At 50.7% G+C, this 21,714-nt stretch overlaps 1 protein-coding gene across 3 annotated transcripts; it reads right to left on the bottom strand.

The window, feature by feature from the left end:
* Positions 1–260: 260 nt before the first annotated feature.
* On the bottom strand, positions 261–18,331 carry CCDC61 (coiled-coil domain containing 61). 3 transcript variants are annotated; one of them, XM_032611784.1, is made up of 14 exons: positions 18,285–18,331; positions 10,956–11,114; positions 10,621–10,703; positions 6,816–6,979; positions 6,072–6,233; positions 3,579–3,789; positions 3,408–3,490; positions 2,556–2,725; positions 2,362–2,437; positions 1,887–2,029; positions 1,719–1,797; positions 1,488–1,542; positions 677–752; positions 261–562 (listed from the first exon to the last, which is right to left on the bottom strand). In XM_032611784.1, exons 2-14 carry the CDS (start codon positions 11,101–11,103, stop codon positions 465–467), a joined length of 1,548 nt encoding a protein of 515 aa, XP_032467675.1. In that variant the 5' UTR covers positions 11,104–11,114; positions 18,285–18,331; the 3' UTR covers positions 261–464. The 3 variants fall into 3 exon arrangements, with proteins under 3 accessions (XP_032467675.1, XP_032467674.1, XP_032467676.1); XM_032611783.1 differs by having other exon boundaries at positions 677–755; XM_032611785.1 differs by lacking the exons at positions 10,621–10,703; positions 18,285–18,331 and having other exon boundaries at positions 677–755; positions 10,956–11,091.
* Between the last annotated feature and the right edge of the window lie 3,383 nt (positions 18,332–21,714).

Here is a 21,714-nt window from a genome sequence, read left to right on the forward strand (position 1 = left end):
CCCCTCTCTACCACACCGCCAAAGACATCCTGGGCAGCATCTCTGCTTGAACTCCTCTGGGGACAAGCTGCTCACTCCCACCCCTCAGGTTCCGCACCCCCATTGCTTTAGAGAGTGCGGGAGTTTTTTCTGAGCCTGTACTCCAATCTGCCGCCCAGTCATAGGCATGGCCAGAAATACAGGTCCCAGTTACACCCCCTCCCCACCCAATCTTCATTCCTCCTCACTCCACCCCGACCCTTCAGTCATAAGCTGAGGGATCCCAAGGGCACATATGTTTATTTACAAAACACACTTACCCTCCCTCCCAGAATGCAATGCCTGCGGGAGACGTAGGGATTGGGGCCTCGCACACCTGAGACCCCAACAGCACCAGGAGGAGCAGGGGCCTGGGCGGGGCCAGGACACACCAGCCCCGCCCCTCACGCCGAATCCATCCGAGGGGCAGTAGTCTCTCTCTGAGGTCACGAGTGCACGTCCAGTCTGTTCATGTATTCCTGCAAGGCCTTCAGGCGGGCGTCGATTTCGGCCATGTCCGCTGCCTGGTGGTCCGAGCTGTACTCTGTGAGAGCAGGCGTGGCTGTGGGGGTCCGTGAGGGGCCCAATATCCTGCCCTCAGTAGCATCCCAGTGGGCTCTGGGGCAGGTGAGGGGGAGATGTGGAGTCCCAGGCTCACCTTTGATGGGGACCCAGCCCCCCGAGTCTGCCAGGCGTCTCTGATGGCGGTCGCGTTCCAGGGGGCTAGGCTTCTGCTGCTGGGGGTGGCAGGAAAGGGGGTCAGGCACCCTCTATGCCTGCCCCCCAAACCCCACCGGCAATTCTGAACCAAAGGACCTCATAAAAATTAAGGGTTGACACCTACTGAGTACTTATATGCAAAATAAGCTCCCTGTAGCTTCAGCAGAACCCTCAGACGTGAATGCCATTACCATCCCCACTTAACTGATAAAGAAACTGAGCTACAGAAGCTAAGTGGCTACCTCGAGTCACACAGGTTCTAGGGAGGCGAGGCAGGTTTCGAGACCTGGCAATTTGAGGCCAGAGCCGGTGCTCCTAACCAGAGCCTCCTGCCCCCACCTCAGCCCCATCCTCCTCTCCAACCCAAAGGTCTCAAAACACTGCCTCCAGGGCTTCCCTGCTGGCGCAGTGGTTGAGAAGAGTCCGCCTGCCGATGGAGGGGACACGGGTTCGTGCCCCGGTCCGGGGGGATCCCACATGCCGCGGAGCGGCTGGGCCCGTGAGCCATGGCCGCTGGGCCTGCGCGTCCGGAGCCTGTGCTCCGCAACGGGAGAGGCCACAGCAGTGAGAGGCCCGCGTACCGCAAAAAAACAAAACAAAACAAAACAAAAACACTGCCTCCAGAGGTATTGCGGAGCCGCTTTTACAACCTGATCCCCTAGAATGGAATCATGGGAGAAAGGGCCAGCGAGCTTCCGGTGGTTTAACGCTGCCCCTGCCTCCTCCAAAGCCTGAGGAAAGACACTCACCGTATTGGACCCACTCCAGGTGGTGGGGCTGGGCGGCTTCCCCCGGCGACGAACGCTGAGAGGATGGAGTAATCAAGGACCAATGGGAGGGGTCTGTGGCACCTCCCACCTGGCCCTCTTCCTTGGTTTCAAGGCTCCAGCCTCCATCACCCAAGTTCCCCGCAAAAGACTGTTTCGAGTCTCCCCAGACACCTGTTTGGGGGCGGTCCTTTCCCCCAGCCCAAGTTTTACCCTCTAGGGAGGGATTCAGAGAAATCCTCGAACTCGCTGCAGGAGCTGGCGGACGAGTAGCGGCTGCGGAAACTGTCCACTAGAGGGAGAAGGAGAGTGTGAGCCTCTTGCAGTGGCCACAGCCCCGCCCAGCTCGTCTGCCAGTCCCGCGCGCTCCGGCCCAGTTACCCGAGGAGCGGCGGTTTCGGGAGCGGTTAGCCGCGTCTCCTCGACCGGTCACGGCTGCGGGGGGCCGAGTTTGGCGAGACCAGGAGGTGGATGGACCGTCCCCGCTTCCTCCGCTGCCCAATCGGTTTCGCTGCTGCTGCTGCCTGGAGAACAAGAAATAAGACGCCCACCTGTGCGCCCAACTAATTCGGGAAAGGGCGTCGCTGCGCCCCGTGGGTCACACCTAAATAGGGAAAAATCATGCGGAGACACAGACCAGGTAGGGGTGGGAGAGACAAATAAGCAGGGCGGGGGGATGGGGGAGGCTGGCGATCAGGAGAGGGGATGGAGGTCAGGCGGGAAGCAAGAGCAGGTAGGGGGAAGGGGAGAGATGGAGCAGGTGACAGGTGATGGAGATGGGAGTTGGGGATGGATGGTCAGAGGGTCAGGTAAAGGGGCAGGGATATGGGCAGGTGAGGAGAAAATGGGCGCTAACTTCATCTTGATCGCTCTCTGCTTCTTCTCCTTGGCTTTCACGAAGGCTGTTGGGTCGAAACGGGGCACGCGACCACCTAGGACCAGGTGGGGGTGGGGTGTGGAGAGAAGAGGAGGCTGGAGTCATAGGATCACGCCTCCACAGTTCTAGTTCCATCCACCTCCTCCCACGGGCAGAGCAGGGTCGTCACAGACCTGTGGGCGAGGGCGAGGGGCGGCCAGGGCGGCCTTGACCCCGGCCCCCGCGGTCGCTCTCCCGGGATGAGGAGCGGGCAGCGCCACGGCCACGCGACGTGGAGCGCTCCCGAGACGTCGAAGCCCGATCTTCCCGGGCCGAGGGCGGCACCACCGGTGTAGTCCGTCTCCTGGGAGCACAAAGCCCACTGTCAGTTTCCCACCAGCGACAACTCCTATCCCAAGCCTCTTGCCGGACTGCACTATCTCCGAAACTTCAGGCCCATCCCCCATCAACTCCTAAACATTCACGTACATACACGATCCTCACAGATACCTTCTCCCAGGGTCCACCCCCATCGGAGCCCCACAGACCACGCCCCCCCAAACCCATCTGTCACTTCCCTACAACCTAACACATCCTTTCACCAGGCCCTTCTCCCAGAGGTCTCCCACAGCTCCCTGGAAACCCTTCCCAATTTTTCAACACCCACCCCAATACATGCCGGCAAACATCACCCGGATACCCACATGCTTAGCCGCGCCCTTTCGCTCAACTAGACCTCAGACCCCGCCCCTTTTCGGTCCCTATCTCCAGGTTCAGCCTCCTGAATGCCGCCTCAGGCCTGCCCATCTCTCTACAGACTCCGCCCATCGTTTTCAACTACTGTGTGTGTCCTTCCCTATGCCCCATGCAGTCCATTAGGCCCCACTCATCCCTCCGTTAGGCCCACTCTCAGGCTCTACCCGCCCTCTCCACCCTACCTGGGCCCCGCCCCGTCACTTAGGCCCCACCCAGCCACGCCCGGAGCCCACCTGCAGGCGGGGGTCCACAGCTCCAAGGCCCCACCCACTCCGGGCCGCGCCCCTCACCCCCTCTTGTACACGGCCAGCTCGGTGTTCAGCGTCTTCAGCCGGGCACGCAGGCTCCGCTCCGACGCCTTCACCTCCTCTAGCTGCCGGGAGGGAAGAGGAGCGTAGAGGTCCAGACTGAAGCCAAAGTCCGGGACCCGCCAGCGCCCAGCCGGCCTCCCGCCCCCTCACCTCCTTGGCCAGGCGGCGGCAATCCTGGCTTCGGCGGCCGGACCCGCGGTGCCCGAGGCCGCGCTCCTGCCGCAGCTCCAGCTCCAGGCCGCGCACGAGCCCGCGCAGCGCCTCGACCTCCTGGCGCGCCGCCCGCCCGGCCAGCGCCTCCTCGCGCGATCTGCCCAGCTGGGCCTCCAGCTCGCGCTTCTCAGCCGACAAACGCGACACCCTGGGGGGAGCAGGTAGAAAGCGAATGCTGGGGCGGGGTGAGGGGCATGGTCCCATAATCCTCATTCCTCCACTGGGTTGGGCACGCACCATTTCTTGATCGGTAATTAGAGAAATGCAAATGAAAGCCATCAAGAGATGCTGAGATGATAGGAACTTTATAAGACAGGGATCCAGCTCTCAACATCCAAACCCATCAGTCCCAACACCACCTGACAGTAGCAAATACACAGCCCCACAGAGGAAGGCACTGTCCCAGAAACCTGAATCTGATTAGCCTATAGGTTTAACAACCACTTCGCGGGAAATAAACAGAACGGGGGACCACGTGAACCATGGAGATAAAATCAACAAAATCCAGGGACTTCCCTGAAGTCCGTTGAAGCTGGGGCACAAGTACACGTGCATTATACTACTGTCTACTGTGCGTGCTTGGAATTTTTCCCAATAAAACATTTTTTTAAATCTGTGGCTCCCCCGCACTCTCCAAGGAGCTTCCCCATTCGGTCCCTTCCAGCTGACTTCCCCCCTCCCCTCCTCTCCTCCCCCCTCCCTCTCCCTTGGTGCTCTTTGCAAACGCAAAATTCCCTCCTCCTAAACCCTCTCTCCTCCTCCTGGCAGGAACCACTCCACTCATCCTCCAAACATCACATCCCCCCCCCCCCCGCGGGGAAGCCTGCCTGCCCTCCCAGCCAGGCTGTCATGTCCCTCTATTCTCTCCTCTCCTGGCTCTCTGTACGTTTCCTTCCCAGCACCAATCATGGTGGAGCTGACGTTGATCAGTGTGATTATGTTTTCTGTCTGCATCCTCACTCCAGCTGTCTGGTCACTGTGTAGGAACTCGGGCTCTGTGGCCTGGCTGATGGCATCCAACTCTATTCCACTTCTTACAAGCTGTGTGACCTGGGGCAGTTTCACTTCACATCTCTGTGAAGTGGGATGATAATAATAACACCTACTGATAAAGTTGTAGGAATCTATAAAGAGCGCTTAGACTGTGTCTGGCACTGAGTGATGGCTCAGTAGACATCGGTAGGGCCAGGCAGTGTGCCTGGCACACCGTAGGAACTCAGTAAATGTTGTATGAATGAATGAATGAATCTTGGAGTCTTCCCAAACTCCCTAACTCCAAGCTGGGAAGAGAAAGGTAAGAACCAACTGTCCAGTTGTGGATCTCAGGGCAGATGACGCCACCTTGTGGCCATCCTGGGAAACACATGCGCACGCACCTGGAAGACTCGCAAGGTTCTCCAAGCCCCATGAGCTTGCACTTCTGGGAGGGGAGAGGTCTGGTCCTCCCAGGCAGCACTGAGCGCTCAGTCCTGGGCTAGCAGCTGCCAGCAGTGCACAGTGGCTGAGGAACCAAAGGTGGCTTGGGCTGACTGCCTGGATTCAAGGTCTAGCCAGGCCATATTACTTCACTGTGTAACCTGGGGCAAATTCTCTAACCTCTCTGGGCCTCGGTTTCCTCCTCTATAAAATGGGGACAATAGTAATGCCTACTTTGGGAGGATTAAATCAGTTAAATCATACAGCACTGAACAGAGTCCCTGGCACACAATTAAATGCTCAATAAACAATAGCTACTGGTATTATTATTATTACTACTACTAAAAATAGTATTAGCCCTCCCCAATGAGTGGGGCCCCCACCAGATGGAGACCAAGTCCCAGTCAGCCCCTCCACAGCCCTCAGCACACAGCAGGCACTCAGTAAACATGCCCATCAGGTTCCTGTCACAGCCTCCCATAACACAGGCTCCCTTTCCTGCCTAACCCCATCTCCATTTGCAATATACTCGGGTGGGTATGTGATCAATGTCTCTCTGCCCCCTGCACTGGCACTACACCATGGGCAGGGAAGGGGCCAGCACAAGAGAGGCGCTTGGTGAAGGTGGATTCAACTGAAGAGAGCCCTGCCTCGCACCCTGTCTTTGCACATGCTGTTCCCTTTCCCTGGAACACCCCTCCCTTCCCACGCAGGGTCAGGTCTCTCTCTGGACTCCCTCAGCCCCATCCATGGTGAATCTTCACTGTCTACAGACAGATCTGTCTCCCGCACTGGACTGGGAGCCCCAGGAGAGGACAGGGCCAGAATTATCTCGGTCATTGCTGTGTCCCCAGCACCATTAACACATGGTGGGCACAGAGGAGGGGCTCAGAATAAGTATTTGGGGAATGAGGGATGGCTGTCCTTCCATCAGTGCTAAGCATTGGGTCCCGCAGTGCATGATGGGATGTGTCCCCCCCAGCCCCAACCGCCCACCCCCACCCCCAGACTTACTGCTCCCGCAGATGCCAGATCTCAGTTTCCCGGCTGTCCCGAGTGTCCTGGCCATCCAGCCCTCGAAGGCGGCTCAGCTCCTCCTTTAGTGAGCGAATGATGCCCCGCAGGACCACAGGGTCTGGTTTGCCCTGGTACGGGAGGGGCAGCGGGTAGTGAATCCTGAGAAGGAGGATTAGAACCGTGGCATCTCAGAGGCCAAGAATCCACCCAGGAAAGGACATGTGACCATTTCTAGCCAAATACTACAGGAAATTGGTTGGGAGTCTTCTGGGAACACTTTTAGTTTCCTGATAAAAACAGCTGATACAATTAACAAGCACAGCCCTGTTCCATTTCCTCCTTCTTTGATATAGATGCAACGCCTGGAGAAACAGCAGCCATTTTGTGACCATGAAGAGATAAGGATGCAGTCAAAAAGCCAACACATTAAGGATGAGGAAAAGAAGAACAAAAACAAAAACAGAAGGAGCCTGAGTCCCTAACAAAACTGTTGAGTAGCAGCCATCTACCTAGACATCTCGTTATGTGATAAACTATTGTTTAAGGCACTGATAATGGTTATCCTGATACTTGTAGCCAAACACAATACTAAATGATATAACCCTCAACACTGAAGATTCCAAAGGCTAGGCTTAAGCAACATCCCCACCTAGCCCTGGGTACCAGGGGTTCCTAAGTTCTATCCACGTCCTCTCCCACCTGACCACCAGCTACCAGCCTGGTGGGTATACTTGTACCCACCTGTCAAACTCCACAGAGTAGATGAGGATCAGGTAGCGCTTGGAGTTGAGCTGGGCCGATCTCGATCTCGAGGCCAAGGGGCCTGGGCGGCCTCCCATCTTTCGGTTCCGCAGGGATTCCAGATCTGTGTAGGTCAGCAGGTCAAGGGTAACCGACTCACTGCTCTGTTGGAGAGAATGGGAGGAGCTGCCAAAAGACCCAACGTGGCCATACCCAGAGCACACAACCCACACACCTGGGCCACGCCCCATTCATTCTTTAGGTTGGCTGGGCTTTTCCACACTGAGGCTGGTGATCAAGATGGCCCTGCCCCATGAGGGGCTGCCACAGGACATCATCAGAGGGAGAAACTGAAAAGAACCTAAATGCTCAGCCATAAGAGACAGCTTAGTGCTGGGGCTTCCAAGTACTGTCCACAGACCCCTGGGGGTCCCCAAGACCCTTTCAGGCGAGTCCATGGGGTCAAAACACCTTGCATAATAATACTAAGATGTCATCTGCCTTTTTTGCTGTGTTGACATTTGCACTGATGGTGCAAAAGTCATGGTGGGTACAACTGCTGGTGCCCATTAGCACAAAGCAAGCCAGGGGCATCAGATGCACTAGTAACCATTGTATATTCCACTGCCACGCAGTCTCCGCAGGGGGATGGGAAGGAGGGAGAAACACACAAATAAATAAATAACTAGATAAAAACACAGAAAATGAAACCTAGGAATGTCCTTGATAAACCTGTAAAAATTATTAATTTTGGGGGGGCCGTACTGTGCAGCTTGCAGGATCTTAGTTCCCCGACCAGGGATCGAACTCGCACCCCCTGCAGTGGAAGCGCGGAGTCTTAACCACTGGACCGCCAGGGAGCCCCAAATTATTAATTTTTTTGACTCTTGACCCTTGAGTGCACATATTTTTACTACTGTGTGTGACAAAATGGAAAGTACACATTCGGCTGCATTATCAAGGTATGACATTTTCTAGAAAAAGCACTTGTGTGATTGAATTTTGAGCTAAATTAGCCACTTTTTCACGGAACACTATTTTTACTTGAAAAGGTACTGACAAAAACTACGGTTATTCAGTCTTCGATGTTTGGCAAGCATTTTCTCAAAAATGAACAAAGCAAGCCTGTCACTTCCAAAAAAATACAGCTAACGGTATTTGTTTTGCAACAATAAAATTCAAACTCTAAAGTGAAAATTAGAATTTTGGAAAACTTGCATCTGCCACTGTGTGCTTGATAGCTTCTCAGTGTTGAAAGGCTTTCCTGGACAGATCAGTGAGGATATTAATAAACATGACTTCCTGATATTGTATAATGAAATGTGTCAACATTTGGAACATGTGCACAACTCCGTGAACCAATATTTTCCAAATGACCAATGCGTGATGTTACAAATGATGCTACAAATGCATGATGTTAGAAAATGGGGAAAAGATCCCTGCAAAGTAAAGATACACCAATAGATTTTAATGTCACAGAATAGGAAAAGTTCACTGGGATGGTCTCAGATTCCGCACTGCGATAAACCTTTAAGAAACTACCACGTGTCCAGTTTTAATGTGCTGGCAAGAGAGGATAGGCACAATTATCTGAAAAAGCTATTAAAGGACTCCCTTTTTCAGCTATATATCTTCCTGCGGCAGATTTTTCTGCATGTACGTCAATCAGGACATATCACAACAGACTGCAGGAGCACATGAGAATCTAGCAGTTTTCTATTAAGCCAGACATTAAAGAGATTTGCAAAAAATGTTAAAAAAAAAAAACCCACTATATTTCTTACTAAATAATTTTGGTTTTGAAAATATTTTTCATAAAAAGGTTATTTAGGTCAGTAACAGGTTTGTTATTGTTATTTTTAAATGAATTTGTAAATATCTTTATATTTTTCTCAGTTTTAATTTACAATATGGCAAACAAATATCGATAGATAAAACCTGCATGAACAAAAGCTTTTTGGTGTCCTCAGTAATTTTTAAGAGTATAAACGGGTCCTGAGACCAAAAAGTTTTTTTTTTAATTAATTTTTATTGGAGTATGGTTGCTTTACAATGTTGTGTTAGCCTCCACTGCACAACAAAATGAATCAGCCATACACATAACGGTATCCCCTCCCTTTCGGACTTCCCTCCCATTTAGGTTACCACAGTGCATTAGGTAGAGGTCCCTGTGCTATACAGTATGTCCCCATAAGTTGTCTATTGTATACATAGATCAATAATGTGTATGTGTCAATCCCAGTCTCCCAATTCCTCCCACCCCACCCCTTTCCCCCTTGGCATCCATACATTTGTTCTCTACGTCTGTGTCTCTATTTCTGCTTTGCAAATAAGAACATCTATACCATTTTTTCTAGGTTCCACATATATGCCTTATTATACGATATTTGCTTTTCTCTTTCTGACTTACTTCACTCTGTGTGACACTCTCTAGGTCCAACCACGCTGGGACCAAAAAGCTTGAGAACCACTGGGTTAAATAAATCATGATGCATGGGTATACTGGAATACTAAGCAACCACTAACAAGGATGACAAACTCAAAAGTTGTAATAATAATAAAAATAGACAATACCTGTATAGCACTTATTATGAGGCACTATTCTAAGCTTTTTACATGTAATTCACTTAATCTTCATAACATTATGAAATGGCACTATTCTATTCTAAGCTTTTTACATGTAATTCACTTAATCTTCATAATATTATGAAATGGGGACTACTATCATCCCCACATTACAGATAAGGAAACTAAGACATGGAGAAACTGGCCCACAGTTCCCAAGTAGTAAGTGCTAGTGATTACTGATTTCAGAGTCCATGATCCTGGCCATTATGCTATACTGCCTATAGATACCAAAATGTTAACAGTCTGAGGTGGGGGATAGAAACAGAATTTAGACTCTTACTTTCTAAGTCACACATTACTTTAACATCATCACAGTTTTATGAGTGCATATTATACCTGTAACCAGAGAAATAATGTAGGTTCACAGTTTTTAAATGATGTCTAAATAGCATCTGTGTCACTCTAAGCCCCAACCTGCCTCTTTTTTTCCTATTAATATTTTTAACTATTTGACATTATATATTTTTTTCAATTGTCTGTCTCTCCCACTAGGCTGTCAGGTTCATGAGGGCAGGAATTTTGTCTCTTTTGTTTAGTGCTGTATTCCAGTGCCTGGCACAAAACAGATGCTCAGTAAATGAAATGAATGATTATCTATATCCACTGACATGACTAAATTTTTATGAATTATTGTTAAATCTTTTAAAAGGCTACAGAATACCTTGGGAAATATATCAACTATATAAAATTATAGATCTGCAAATACACACACGTTCACAAGTGAATACAGAAATGCAGAAATGGCTGGAGTGATTTCCATCAAAATATTAATAAAAGGGACTTTCCCAGGGGTCCAGTGGTTAAGACTCCACCTTCCAATGCAGGGGGTGCGGTTTGATCCCTGGTTGGGGAACTAAGATCCCACATGCCACGCAGTGCGGCCAAAAAATATATATATATTAACAAAATATTACTAGGAGTGAGTATTGGGAATGGAGTGATTTTTACTTTCTTCTTTACATTTCTCTGAGACTTGAATTTTCTCCATGATAATCATTATCATTAGAATTACAATCAGAATAAGGTATTTACATTTGGGAAAGAAGAAAAGAAAACGATAGCCCTGTTCCTTCAATGAAAGAGAAGGTAGAGGGTCTTGCATACATCAGGTGGGCACCTACCCTCCCAGAGACCCAGGGAACAGACAGCTCCCCCAGCCCCCAACCCTGGCCCCTACCTGGGTGAGGGCCGACTCCAGCATGTTACAGAAGATGTTGAACTGTTTGAAGTTCCCTGTCTTGTGAGTCAAATCTTCGATGACTAGGTAGGGAGAAAAGTCCTTCCTGAGGTCTGACCACTTGCCCAGCCCAAGGGCAATGTACCCAAGCTTTCCACCTTTCCCCAACACCAGTGCCTCTGGCCCAAGAGATGAGCCCTACACCCCCTCCCCAGCTTAGAGAGCTTCTAGTCAGGTAGAAGAGGCAGGTGGACAGGATCCTGACTGGCCTCATCTTCTGGGAGAAGCTGAGCCCAGGGAAGGACAAGTGAGCCCACCCAGGCAGGCACACTCACAGCTGGCATCGAATTCGGCCCGCCACTGGTCGGCCGTCATCCGGTCCTCCACCTCCAGCTCTAGCACCTGCCCAGACACCATCACCCGCACGGCATGCTCCACACCCCGGAAGACGTAGTCCACCTGCAGGCCAGCTGGCTGGTCCATGGCCAGTGTCGCTGGAGAGAGGAATGAGACAGAGACCCGGAGGGGCTGAGAGCCCAGACTCAGGAGCTGGAAGGCCAGAATCCTGGTTCCACCATGTACCACCTTAGGAAAGAGACTTTGTCTCTCTGTGCCTCAATTTCCTCATCTGGAAAATGGGTACAATAATGGCACCTACTTCATAGAGCTGTCATGAAAATTAAATTGGACAATACATGTAAAAGCACTTGGAACTGTGTCCTGCACGTTACTATGCCCAATACACGCTGGTTAATAGAATATATGATTTCCAATAAGAGGATCAAGATTAATACTATTGATTATTAATTTATTAATCCTTATACTCATTATATATTTATTGTTTATTCATTTATTTAAACATTTGTGGAGAAAAGTCAAGCCGTAAAGGGAGACAGAGTACTGAGATCAGGCTGGGCAGAGATTTTAAATAGAGGGTCAAGGGCAGGCCTCCCTGGGGAGGTGACATTTGGACAGAGAACTGAAGAAGGTCAGGGAACAAGCCAAGTGGCTATCCCTAAGGAAAGTGGTCCAAGTCGAGAGAACAGCCAGTGCATGGATAACAGATTATCCATGATAAACTTAAATCATTTACATTGAATTAATAATTGAACTTCTTCATTAGTCCGCTGTAAGCATAAATACTTTCTCTCAGCCAACAGGACTACTACTCACTGTTAGTTCTATGAGGAGCTGGAGGAGAGGGTAGGCCTCCACCCTCAGCATGAATTCTATGGAGTGGTTCAGAATGGGAGCCCCAGGCTGTTTGGGTTCGTGTCCAAGTTCAGCTATGTGCACTTAGATGGGCAAGTAACTTAACCTCTCTTGGAGCCAGATTCCTTATCTTTAAAGCCTGTGCCATCCTGGGTGCTGGGGATATGATGAGAAACCAGATTCTGTCCCTACCCTCAAGAGGGTGGCAACAGTTAGAGGCATAAAAATGTCAGCTGGTGGGGAATGGGGATACTAGCGAGTAGGGGTCACTCTTTTAGCTAAGGTGGTCAGGGAAGGGCCACCCCCTCCCTGCTGAGCAGAGGCCTGGAAGGAGGGAGGGGGGGAAGACAGGTGAATATCTGGGGATTAGGATCCAGGTAGAAGGAACAGCCAGGCAAAGATTCCAAGGCAGGATGTACCTAGTTTGTTCTGAAAACACCAAGGAGGTCAGCGTGAGGGAAGGAGAGAGGGAAAGTGAGGAAATCAGAGAGGTAACGGGCCAGATGATGTTCCTGCAGGCCTTTGTAAGCCCACAGAAGGATAACAGCGTTTATCTCCTTAGATTGGTGTAAGGATTAAATGAATTAATCATGTTAAAATCCTTGGTGAAATTCAGCCATCCCTGACCCAAGCAAGCACTCTATACATATCGGCATCATCGTCATTTTTTTTTATTGAAATACAGTTGATGGACAACATTATGTTAGTTTCAGGTGTACTACACAGTGACTTGACATTTGCATACATTATGAAATGATCACCACGACAGACCTAGTAACCATCTATCCCCATACAAAGTTATTCCAATATTACTGATCATATTATGTGGCTTATTTTATAGCTGGAGGTTTGTACCTCTTAATCCCCTTCACCTATTTCATCCCCACTCCCAGTCATCGCTATTCTTGTTATTATTACTTTGTTGTTGTTTCCGAGCTTGAAAGGGACTAGAGAGACAAGGCCAGCCCATTTCCTTCCCAGTGTACAGATGGGGAAACTGTGGCTCTGTGAGAAAAAGAGCCCTGTGCAGAGTCCCACAGGTGCTGCAAAGACAGAGGCACCCAGGGATGCCCCCAACCCAGTTCATGGGGACTCCTCCAGTGCCTGACCTCCTTCTCTCCCCACTGTCTCCTTCAGTCCTCACACTTTCCCCAATTTAGTCCTTCCTAAAGTCTGATGTTGGAAAATTTAATATTTTGAGCCCTGAATCTCTAGGTCAGTGATTTTTTTTTTTTTTTGACCGTGCCACTGCACGGCATGCAGGATCCTAGTTCCCCGACCAGGGATCGAACCCGCACCCCCTGCAGCAGAAGCACCGAGTCTTGACCCCTGGACTGCCAGGGATGTCCCTCTAGGTCAGTGATTTTTAATCTTTTTAGAGTCCTTGAGCTTTTGAGAATCTAATGAGATCTCTGAACCCTCCCAAGATAAATGAATAGATCATAACCTCTGCAAGTAATTTCAGAGTCTCCCAGAATACCACATCCCCAGGCTCATCCACAGATCCCCTTTCTCAAATGCCCAAGGACAATCGCCAGAGCCCCAGCCATCCTGAGAGGCACGTCTCTGCCTCTAGACCCAAGCTCTTAACTTTATCTGGGGGAGGGGGTCTCTGGTGCTTTGGACGGACTGATGAAATCTGGAGAACCTTTTCCCACTCACACTCTCATAACTGTACTTTCATTCTCTGGGGTTTCAGAAGCGGGGGGGAGGTTAATAATTCCTGATCTACAGGCAAACAAACAGCTACACATTTCAACATATCCCTCAACCCCTGGTCCGTAGTGCGGGTGCCAGGCAGCGCTGGCCCCGCCCTACCGGTGTCCTAAACCCCGCCCACCCACTCCGCCCCTCAGACCCCGCAAGCCAATCAGCGGTTGCGCTGTCCCGGTTACCACGGCGCCAAAGGCAGCAGCGGAACACTTGACGCGCCACGCAGCCTAACCGCCCCATTCACCACCCCACTCTTGGTACCCAACTCTCCCGAGGAGGCAGAGGAAGAAGGGAACCCGGCCCTGCCCTCCTCCTTCCCCACTCCCCTACATAAGCCCCCCATTCATAGGCCTTCATTAGATAACAGGGCCTTTCTGCATCCCACTGCCCTGATGACACAGCCAACACCTCAGTCTCCAGATAGTAAGCCCCTGAATATTCTGCCCGAATTCAACTCTCCCCTTACACCTACCTGCCTCCTCACCTGCACAAACTGCGCCCGCTCCCTCCCTCCATCCTCTCTTCTAGACAGAATAAATCCCACACTCCCCAGCCAGCTTGACTCTCCCCTCCTGACCCCAGCTCCCCATCACTCACTCCCTAGATGGCCTCGAGATTCTGGTCACTCCCCTTCTCCCAGTCCCCCATGTTCTACTGGGGTTCCCCCCATATTCTACTTGAATTTTGTCCTGTCCCCCACAACACACACAGTATTCCGCCTGGATCCTGTCTGCATATTTGCCCAAGGTTCTACTCCACACACACCCCATTTTCAGCCTGTATTCTGTAACCCTGATATTTCACCTGGATTCTGTTCCCTCTCAAATTCTATGTAAACTCCCCGCACCGCCCCCCATTTTCCACTTCTCTTCCCTTTGGAGAGCCCTCCTTGAAGTCCTCCTCCCCCCCCAAGTTCTGGAATTTTCCAGGCACGGAGTCACTCCCCCCCTCCTTCATGCCCCACCCTGCCCCCACTGCCGACCCTGTCCTTCTACCTGCATCCTCCATCCTTGCTCTGTGACTCCAACCAGTGGTCTGTGACCGCCGACCAGTGGCCCATCCTGGTCGCTGGTTTTGTTCCAGTCGCACGTCTCTCCCAGCTCCTCTTCGCCTCAGCTTAGTGACCTCCGCAACCCAGCCGGGGTGCTGTGCCTTTGAGGCCCCGCCCCTACCAACCCGCGACGTCAGCACTTCCACCTAGTGCACTCCGGGTGGACTCCCCAGCGCCCCACTCTGGTCCACACACCTGACACCATTTCTCCGGCCTTATGACATCATGGCTTCAGTGCACACGCGCGTGTACACACACTCAGTTTTCCAACCCCCAGCCCTCTCATCTTTCACTAAGGTGACCCCCTCTCCATTTCCAGTGTGACATCACCGCCCCTGGCTCCTCCTCCCGAATTATGCTCCCCGGATATTTCAGACTTCACAGCCCTCACCGCAGGACCGGAGTTGACAGTCCTCCACGCTGGGCTCCCCCAAAACAAGTCCACATCACCATGTCCTACACCAGACACAGGTAAATCACCGCCCCTGGCAGCCCCTACCCGATGGTTGTTTTCCCACCATCTGCCACCACCACGCCCCATACCAAATATTCCCGCCAGCCATGACCTAGCTGGAGTCTCCAATACAGCGTACCCCCCACTTCACCTTCATACACGTGGCCTGGCCTCAGTGACTCTTCCGAGCCCCCAGCTCACTGCCCCGCCCCCCACCATGTGGGTGAATTGGGGCTGGATGGAATCCCCTTCCCCTTAGCCCCGCACTCCAGATCAAAACCTTCCACATTATCCGCCTGGACTATATGGACCCCAGAGCCCTTTAGGACACCCACAATCCAGACCCCCGTAGTGCCCACCGCAGCCCATCACCACCCCCTGGGATATCAGACACCCTCCCCCACTGTCCCTCAAATGCTTTTTGCCTTAGATAAGGACTAGGCACGCCTACCAACCAGTGGCTCACCCGTAACTCTGCTCTCTGGTAGGTATTGCAACCGTCCCCCATTGTACAGAGGATGAAGCATCTTGCCTGGAATCCTGCAGCGAGGGACTGGCACATTCATCCCCCTACTCCTCACTCAGCTGCTTTTCCCTGACTACCTTCCTTTTCCTGCCGTAACTCTCTTCCTTCCAGCACAAATCCAAATGTGGGCTCATACCTTAAGCACGGTACACGCTGCAGGCTGGGGACTCCTGGGTTCAGATCCTAACCCACGATGTGACCCCCGGCAAGGCATTTACCCTCTCTGGGCCTTTCCTCATCAGTAAAGCGGGGATAATAAGAGTTCCCACCTCACACAGGATTATTGTGGGGATTGAATTAGTCAATACATACAAGGTGCTTCAAACAGAGCCTGGCACTTGGTCAACCGTTACCATCTGTGCAACTAGCTGATGACTAGTTGCCAGACCAGAAGCTCATGAGGGCACAGCCATTTTGATCATTCTTGTATCTTCAGCACCCGGGGCCTGGCACAGATCGGGGGATGCTTGTGAATTAATGATCGATGCCAGGAGGCGGGGTTCAAGGCACTGGAGGTACAAGCAAGGTCTTCTCAGCTCACTCCTTGTCATCCTCCAAGTCTCAGCTCCAAAGTCTCCTCCTGCAGGAAGCCCTCCCTGACTCCCAGGCTGGGTAAAGGGCTGCCTCGATCACTGCAGAGTCCCCAACATGGCCTAGCACTGGGCCAGCCACAGAAGAGGAGTTGAATGATGAGAGTCCCAGCCCAAGCTCTGAACCGACCTGTTTTTCAAAGTGAGGGCCGCAGACCTTCAGCATCAACACAGGAGCCTGATGACAATGCATCATCCTGGGCCTGGTCCCAAACCTACAGAAGCAGAATTCCTGGAGGTGGGCCCAGGAATCTGCATTTCCTATAAGCTCCCCTAGCACGAACTAGAGCTGAGATCTTCTGCCCGTGGCCACCACAATCTGCCCAGTTTATGATCCCATCTAGACCCCAACACCCTCCCAGCTCAACAACCCTGCCCTATATCACAGGGAGACCCCCCACGAAACGGTGGTAATGGTGGAACAGTACAACTAACACCTTTTAAGCACTATGTGCGTTTCTAGGTGCTGAGTTCTAGATCCACTTGAAGCCAACGCTCTAGTGAGGGGCGTCTAAGAAGCCCAGTGGATATAAACAAACACTAACATATGTCAGGTAATGGTAAACCTTATGAAGAAAAGTAAAGCCAGGTGGTGAAGGGCCAGAGGGTGGCAGGAGCTATTTTAGTTTGGGTGGTCAGCGAGGGCCTGTCTGTGGAGTTGACATTTGAACAGAGACTTGAAGGAGATGCCACAAAGGCATCTGGGGGAACTCAATGCAGACAGAGGGGACAGCAAGTACATTCCCCAAGTGGGGATGTATTTGCTATGATTGAGGGACAGCAAGGGGGCCAGGGTGGCTGAAGCAGAGTGAGTAAGTGGGATTGGTGGGATTTGAGAGCGGCGGGGTGGGGGGGAGCTGGATCAGGTGGGGCCTTGTAGGCTTGACAAAGGCTTTTACTGCGTGAGATGGGAGCCATGGGAGGGTCTGAACAGGGGAGCAACATGATCTGACTTCTGTATTAACTTGACCGCGGGGTCAAGGGCAGAGGCAGGGGACCCAGTGAGGAGCCCACTGCAAAACATCAGGTAAGGACAGGTGATGGCTTAGGCCAGAGCAGTAGCAAGGGAGGTGGTGAGACACGGCTGGATTCTGGATGTGTTTTGAAGGCAGGCCTGTGAGATTTGCTGATTGACAGTACGTGGGTGAAAGAACAGGGAGGAGTGAACGACAACTCCAAGATTTCTGTCCTGAGTACCTGGAAGGACGGAACCGCCATCAACTGGGTTTGGAGGTTGAAGGGGGAAAACGCCAAGTTTAGTTTGGGACAAGTTTTTAAGTCTGTATGTCAGCTGGACTTCCAAGTAGAGAAGGGCCAGCCATTGGACATATGAGTCTTGAGTTCAGAGTAGATATCCCGACTGGAGATAGACACTTGGAAATATCATTACATAAAGAGCATATGAAGCCAGGAGACTGGGTGAGGCCACAAGGTGAATGGTACAGACTGAGAAGAGAGGAGGTCATTCTACTGATGATGAAGCTGAGGCACAGAGGGTTAAACAACTCACCCAGTGGCAAAGCCAGTGGCAAAGCCAGCATTCGCGCTCAGGCAACACAACGCCAGAGCCCACACTCTTAGCCACCGGTAGGGTTAAGAAGTTTAAGAGTTAATTCACATAATACACTTGGTAGGTGCCTGGCACACAGTAAGCCTTCAGTAAACGCTACGTGTATCATAAGCTTTCACACCTCGTCAAAGCACACCCTCATCCTTGGAGTTCTCAATATCGTTCTTCACCTGCCCTCCACCTAAATCAAAGGTTTAACTGATGGCAGGGACTTCCACCACTCCACAATGCTCTATAATAACCCTCTGACTTAAAACCTCCCATTAAATCGCAAGGCTATCTTACGAGGAAATTTCTATATTTTACCATCTCCTGTCTCCTACTTTACACACTTCCCCCTTTAAAGAGCCTCCTGCGAAACAGAAAACGCCCCCCGCCTCACATACTGCCCTCTGCCTCACAACTCTACCCCTGTTAAAGGGCAACCCCTCCCGATTCTCACACTGCCAGTTCTGCTGCTTGCCCAGCCCACTCTCCCCCCAGAGCACCCCCCTCCCCCCAGGATCGCTACCCCAGCCCGCGCACCAACTACCCTGGCCGCCTCTCACCTTCTCCACGGACAACCCTCCTCGCGAGCGGTTCAACTGCCGAAGCTCCAGCCCCGCCCCAGGATCCGGCCTTCTCGCTTCTGATTGGTACTGGCTTACTCGCAGCCAAGTTCCCATTAGTCAAAACAGACGCCCGTCACTATAGCCCGCCCCAGAGAAGAACCCGCCCTCCAATGCTTGCAATTGGCCAACTCAGAAGAGAGGCTACGAAATGGGTCGGGTCGTCAGTCTTCTCTCCAATCACTACTGGCCGGTAACTACTGCCAGTCATACAAAGAAGGTTGTTCCTCTGAGAGGGGAGGAAATCCCGGAAGTAGCTCTTTGACTCCGCCCACAACCCCCTGCGGCAGAGCAGGCCACGCCCACGCGGAGGGGCAGGCTGGAGGAGAGTGTCCGACGCGCCTGCGCAGAGGAACGTCTTGGCTGAGGGTACAGAAGGTGCGGAAACGTTCCTGAAGACTGGTTGAGCTTTATCATCATTCAGTGCGTTCCAAGCCTGCACTTAGCAGTTTGCAGGCCTTGGCTTATTGATAGTTAGCAGTAACCATGCAATGTAGGGGCTATTATGATCCTTATTTTGCCACTAAAGAAACAGGCTCAGAGAGGTACAGCCACTGGCCTGGGATCACACAGCTTGAAAACTACCCCTATTTTGGCTTATGAGTCATCAATAGGGACGATACAGTTTATAGAATTTGATGGGGGAGTAGGGGAGGGGAGCGTTCTTTAAGTAAAGGAATACAAAATCACTAACCCAAAACTGGGTATGAACATGAAAATTTACTTAGAATATGATATGAAATAATTGTTATTGTACTTTTAATATTGTTACTTTTAAATGGTACATATTTAAAAGAGCTGACAAATACCACAAACATTGCAAAATCTCCAAAGATAAGGTAATGTTTTTTTACTACCTGACACACCTCTGTGGTATGTTTCCTACTCTTCTGGCTGCTTATACTTATTTCATAATATCCTGATCTGCAGAGAGAAGAGAAAAGTAAATTATCTTTCCTCTAGCATACTTGATGGAACTTTTTTTAGTCATTATCATTTAGAAAAAGTTCAGCTTCACAATTCAGTATTGGTGATGTCATCTAAGTTTTTTGGAAATTTGTGAAAACTTTCATAAAGTTTAACTCATGTAAGCTACATGTTTTGGAAGATGTTTCCACAGACTAGCTTCTAGCTCAGTCCTTTTAATTCTTGACTCCCTTTCATTATGCAGGTGCTTCTGGAGTAGACCACTAGAGGACCATTCATACCACAACAGACTGGCCTTGTAACTAGTCAGTTAGCACCTTGGACAATAAGATTATTCTGGAAGCCATTCCAGACACCAGGACAACTAGTTAGGTAATTTAAGTACAGCTGAAAGTGTCTATGAACCACATCAGAACATCCCATGGAACCCGACCTAAATGTATCCTCAACTCACCTTCCCCTCACCTAGATCCCACCAGTAACCAAGGTGACTCCAGCCCCACCCGTGGTAGAGACAAATGCAACAGGGGGACATAGAACTGGGAAAAACCAGTGGTCTTAACCAGCTGCATTTTAAATACCTTCCTTTTGCGAATTTTACAAAAACATCAGCCCACAGGAACACCTTGCTAGGGCCATGGAAGGGCCTATGCAAATCAGGGGCCCTGAAGCTTATGTGAGCTTTACTATAAATCCACTCTGAATACCTGTCATCATGCATCTATTGAATTGAATGTCCACTGTGTGCCAGAGCTAATGCCAGAAATCCTGCCCTGAAGCATAATAGCTCGTCCTGACACTGCCACCAACTGGCTGTGGGGACCCCCTCCCTCTCTGGGTGTGAGTTTTCCCACCTACAGATTGAGTATTGCTAAAAGACTAACATTTGGGGTTATTAGGAGGCCCAGACATAAAGTCCACTAAAGAGTCCTATTAAGAACTTGTGGGGGTGGGGGGCTTCCCTGGTGGCACAGTGGTTGAGAATCTGCCTGCCGATGCAGGGGACACGGGTTTGTGCCCCGGTCCGGGAAGATCCCACATGCCACAGAGCAGCTGGGCCCATGAACCGTGGCCGCTGAGCCTGCGCATAACGGGAGAGGCCACAGCAGTGAGAGGCCCGCATACTGCAAAAAAAAAAAAGAACTTGGGGGTTTGCAACCAGAGAGACCTGGATTAGAATCCCAAAGCATATGGAAAAAAAATAATCTCTCAAGGCTTCCTCTTACCAGCTTGGGACTGTCCATAAGCCATACGTCTTCTGTGAGCTTCGCTTTCTTCATCTGTAAATGGAGTTCAGTGCATTCATTCATTCATCAACTGTGCCTGCTATATTCCAGGCACTTTTTTATATTCCAGACACTATGTGCTGAGAGTAGGTACCTCAGTGAACAGGCAGAAAAAGCCCATGCTCTAGTGAAAGGGAGACAAACAATAAAATGCAAATAAATAAATGTCAGGTGGTGATAAGTGCTGTGGAGAAAATAAAGCAGAGTAAAGGGGACAGGATGGTCAAAGAAGTGTCTCAGCGAAGCTGGCTTAGAGCAGAGACCGGAAGTAAGTGAAGGAACCAGCCTTGTGGTCCAGGGGTAGAGCATGCCAGGAAAAGGAAACGGTGAGTGCAAAGGCCCTGAGGTTGGGAGCATGCCTGATGCATTTAAAGAACAGTGAGGGGACTGCCCTGATGGTCCAGTGGTGAAGACGTGGCACTTCCGCTGCAGGGGACACGGGTTCAATCTCTGGTTGGGGAACTAAGATCCCACATGTGGCACAGCCAAAAAATAAAAATAAATAAAAAATAAAGTCTTTAAAAAAAAAAGAACAGTGAGGAGGTCAATATTGAGTGACTGGGAATGTGGTAGAAGAAGTCTGGGAGGGATCCAGAAGCCAAGTTGTGTAGGGTCTTAAAAGCCATTGTGAGGTCTTTGCTGTGAGTGAGAAGGGACCCACTGAAGGTGGAGGGCAGCAGGGGCATAATTTTACTCATGTCTTGAGCAGTCATACTCTGTTAAGAATAGGCTGTTAGGGCTTCCCTGGTGGCGCAGTGGTTGAGAGTCCGCCTGCCGATGCAGGGGACACGGGTTCGTGTCCCGGTCCGGGAAGATCCCATGTGCCGCGGAGCGGCTGAGCCCGTGAGCCATGGCCGCTGAGCCGGCGCGTCCGGAGCCTGTGCTCCGCACGGGAGAGCCCACAACAGTGAGAGGCCCGCTCACTGCATTAAAAAAAAAAAACAAAAAAAAAACAAGAGTAGGCTGTTAGAATAATTCCAATGAGATAAAATGGTACAACCTGGGAAAAACATTTTGGCAGTTCCTCATAAAATTAAACATACAATTATCTAATGACCCAGCAATTTCACTCCTAGGTATATACCCGAGAGAACTGAAAACTTGTACTCAAACAAATACTTTCCATGAATCTTCATAGCAGTACCATTCATGATAAC

Source organism: Phocoena sinus, chromosome 19, assembly GCF_008692025.1.
Source record: "Phocoena sinus isolate mPhoSin1 chromosome 19, mPhoSin1.pri, whole genome shotgun sequence".
NCBI lineage: Eukaryota > Metazoa > Chordata > Mammalia > Artiodactyla > Phocoenidae > Phocoena > Phocoena sinus.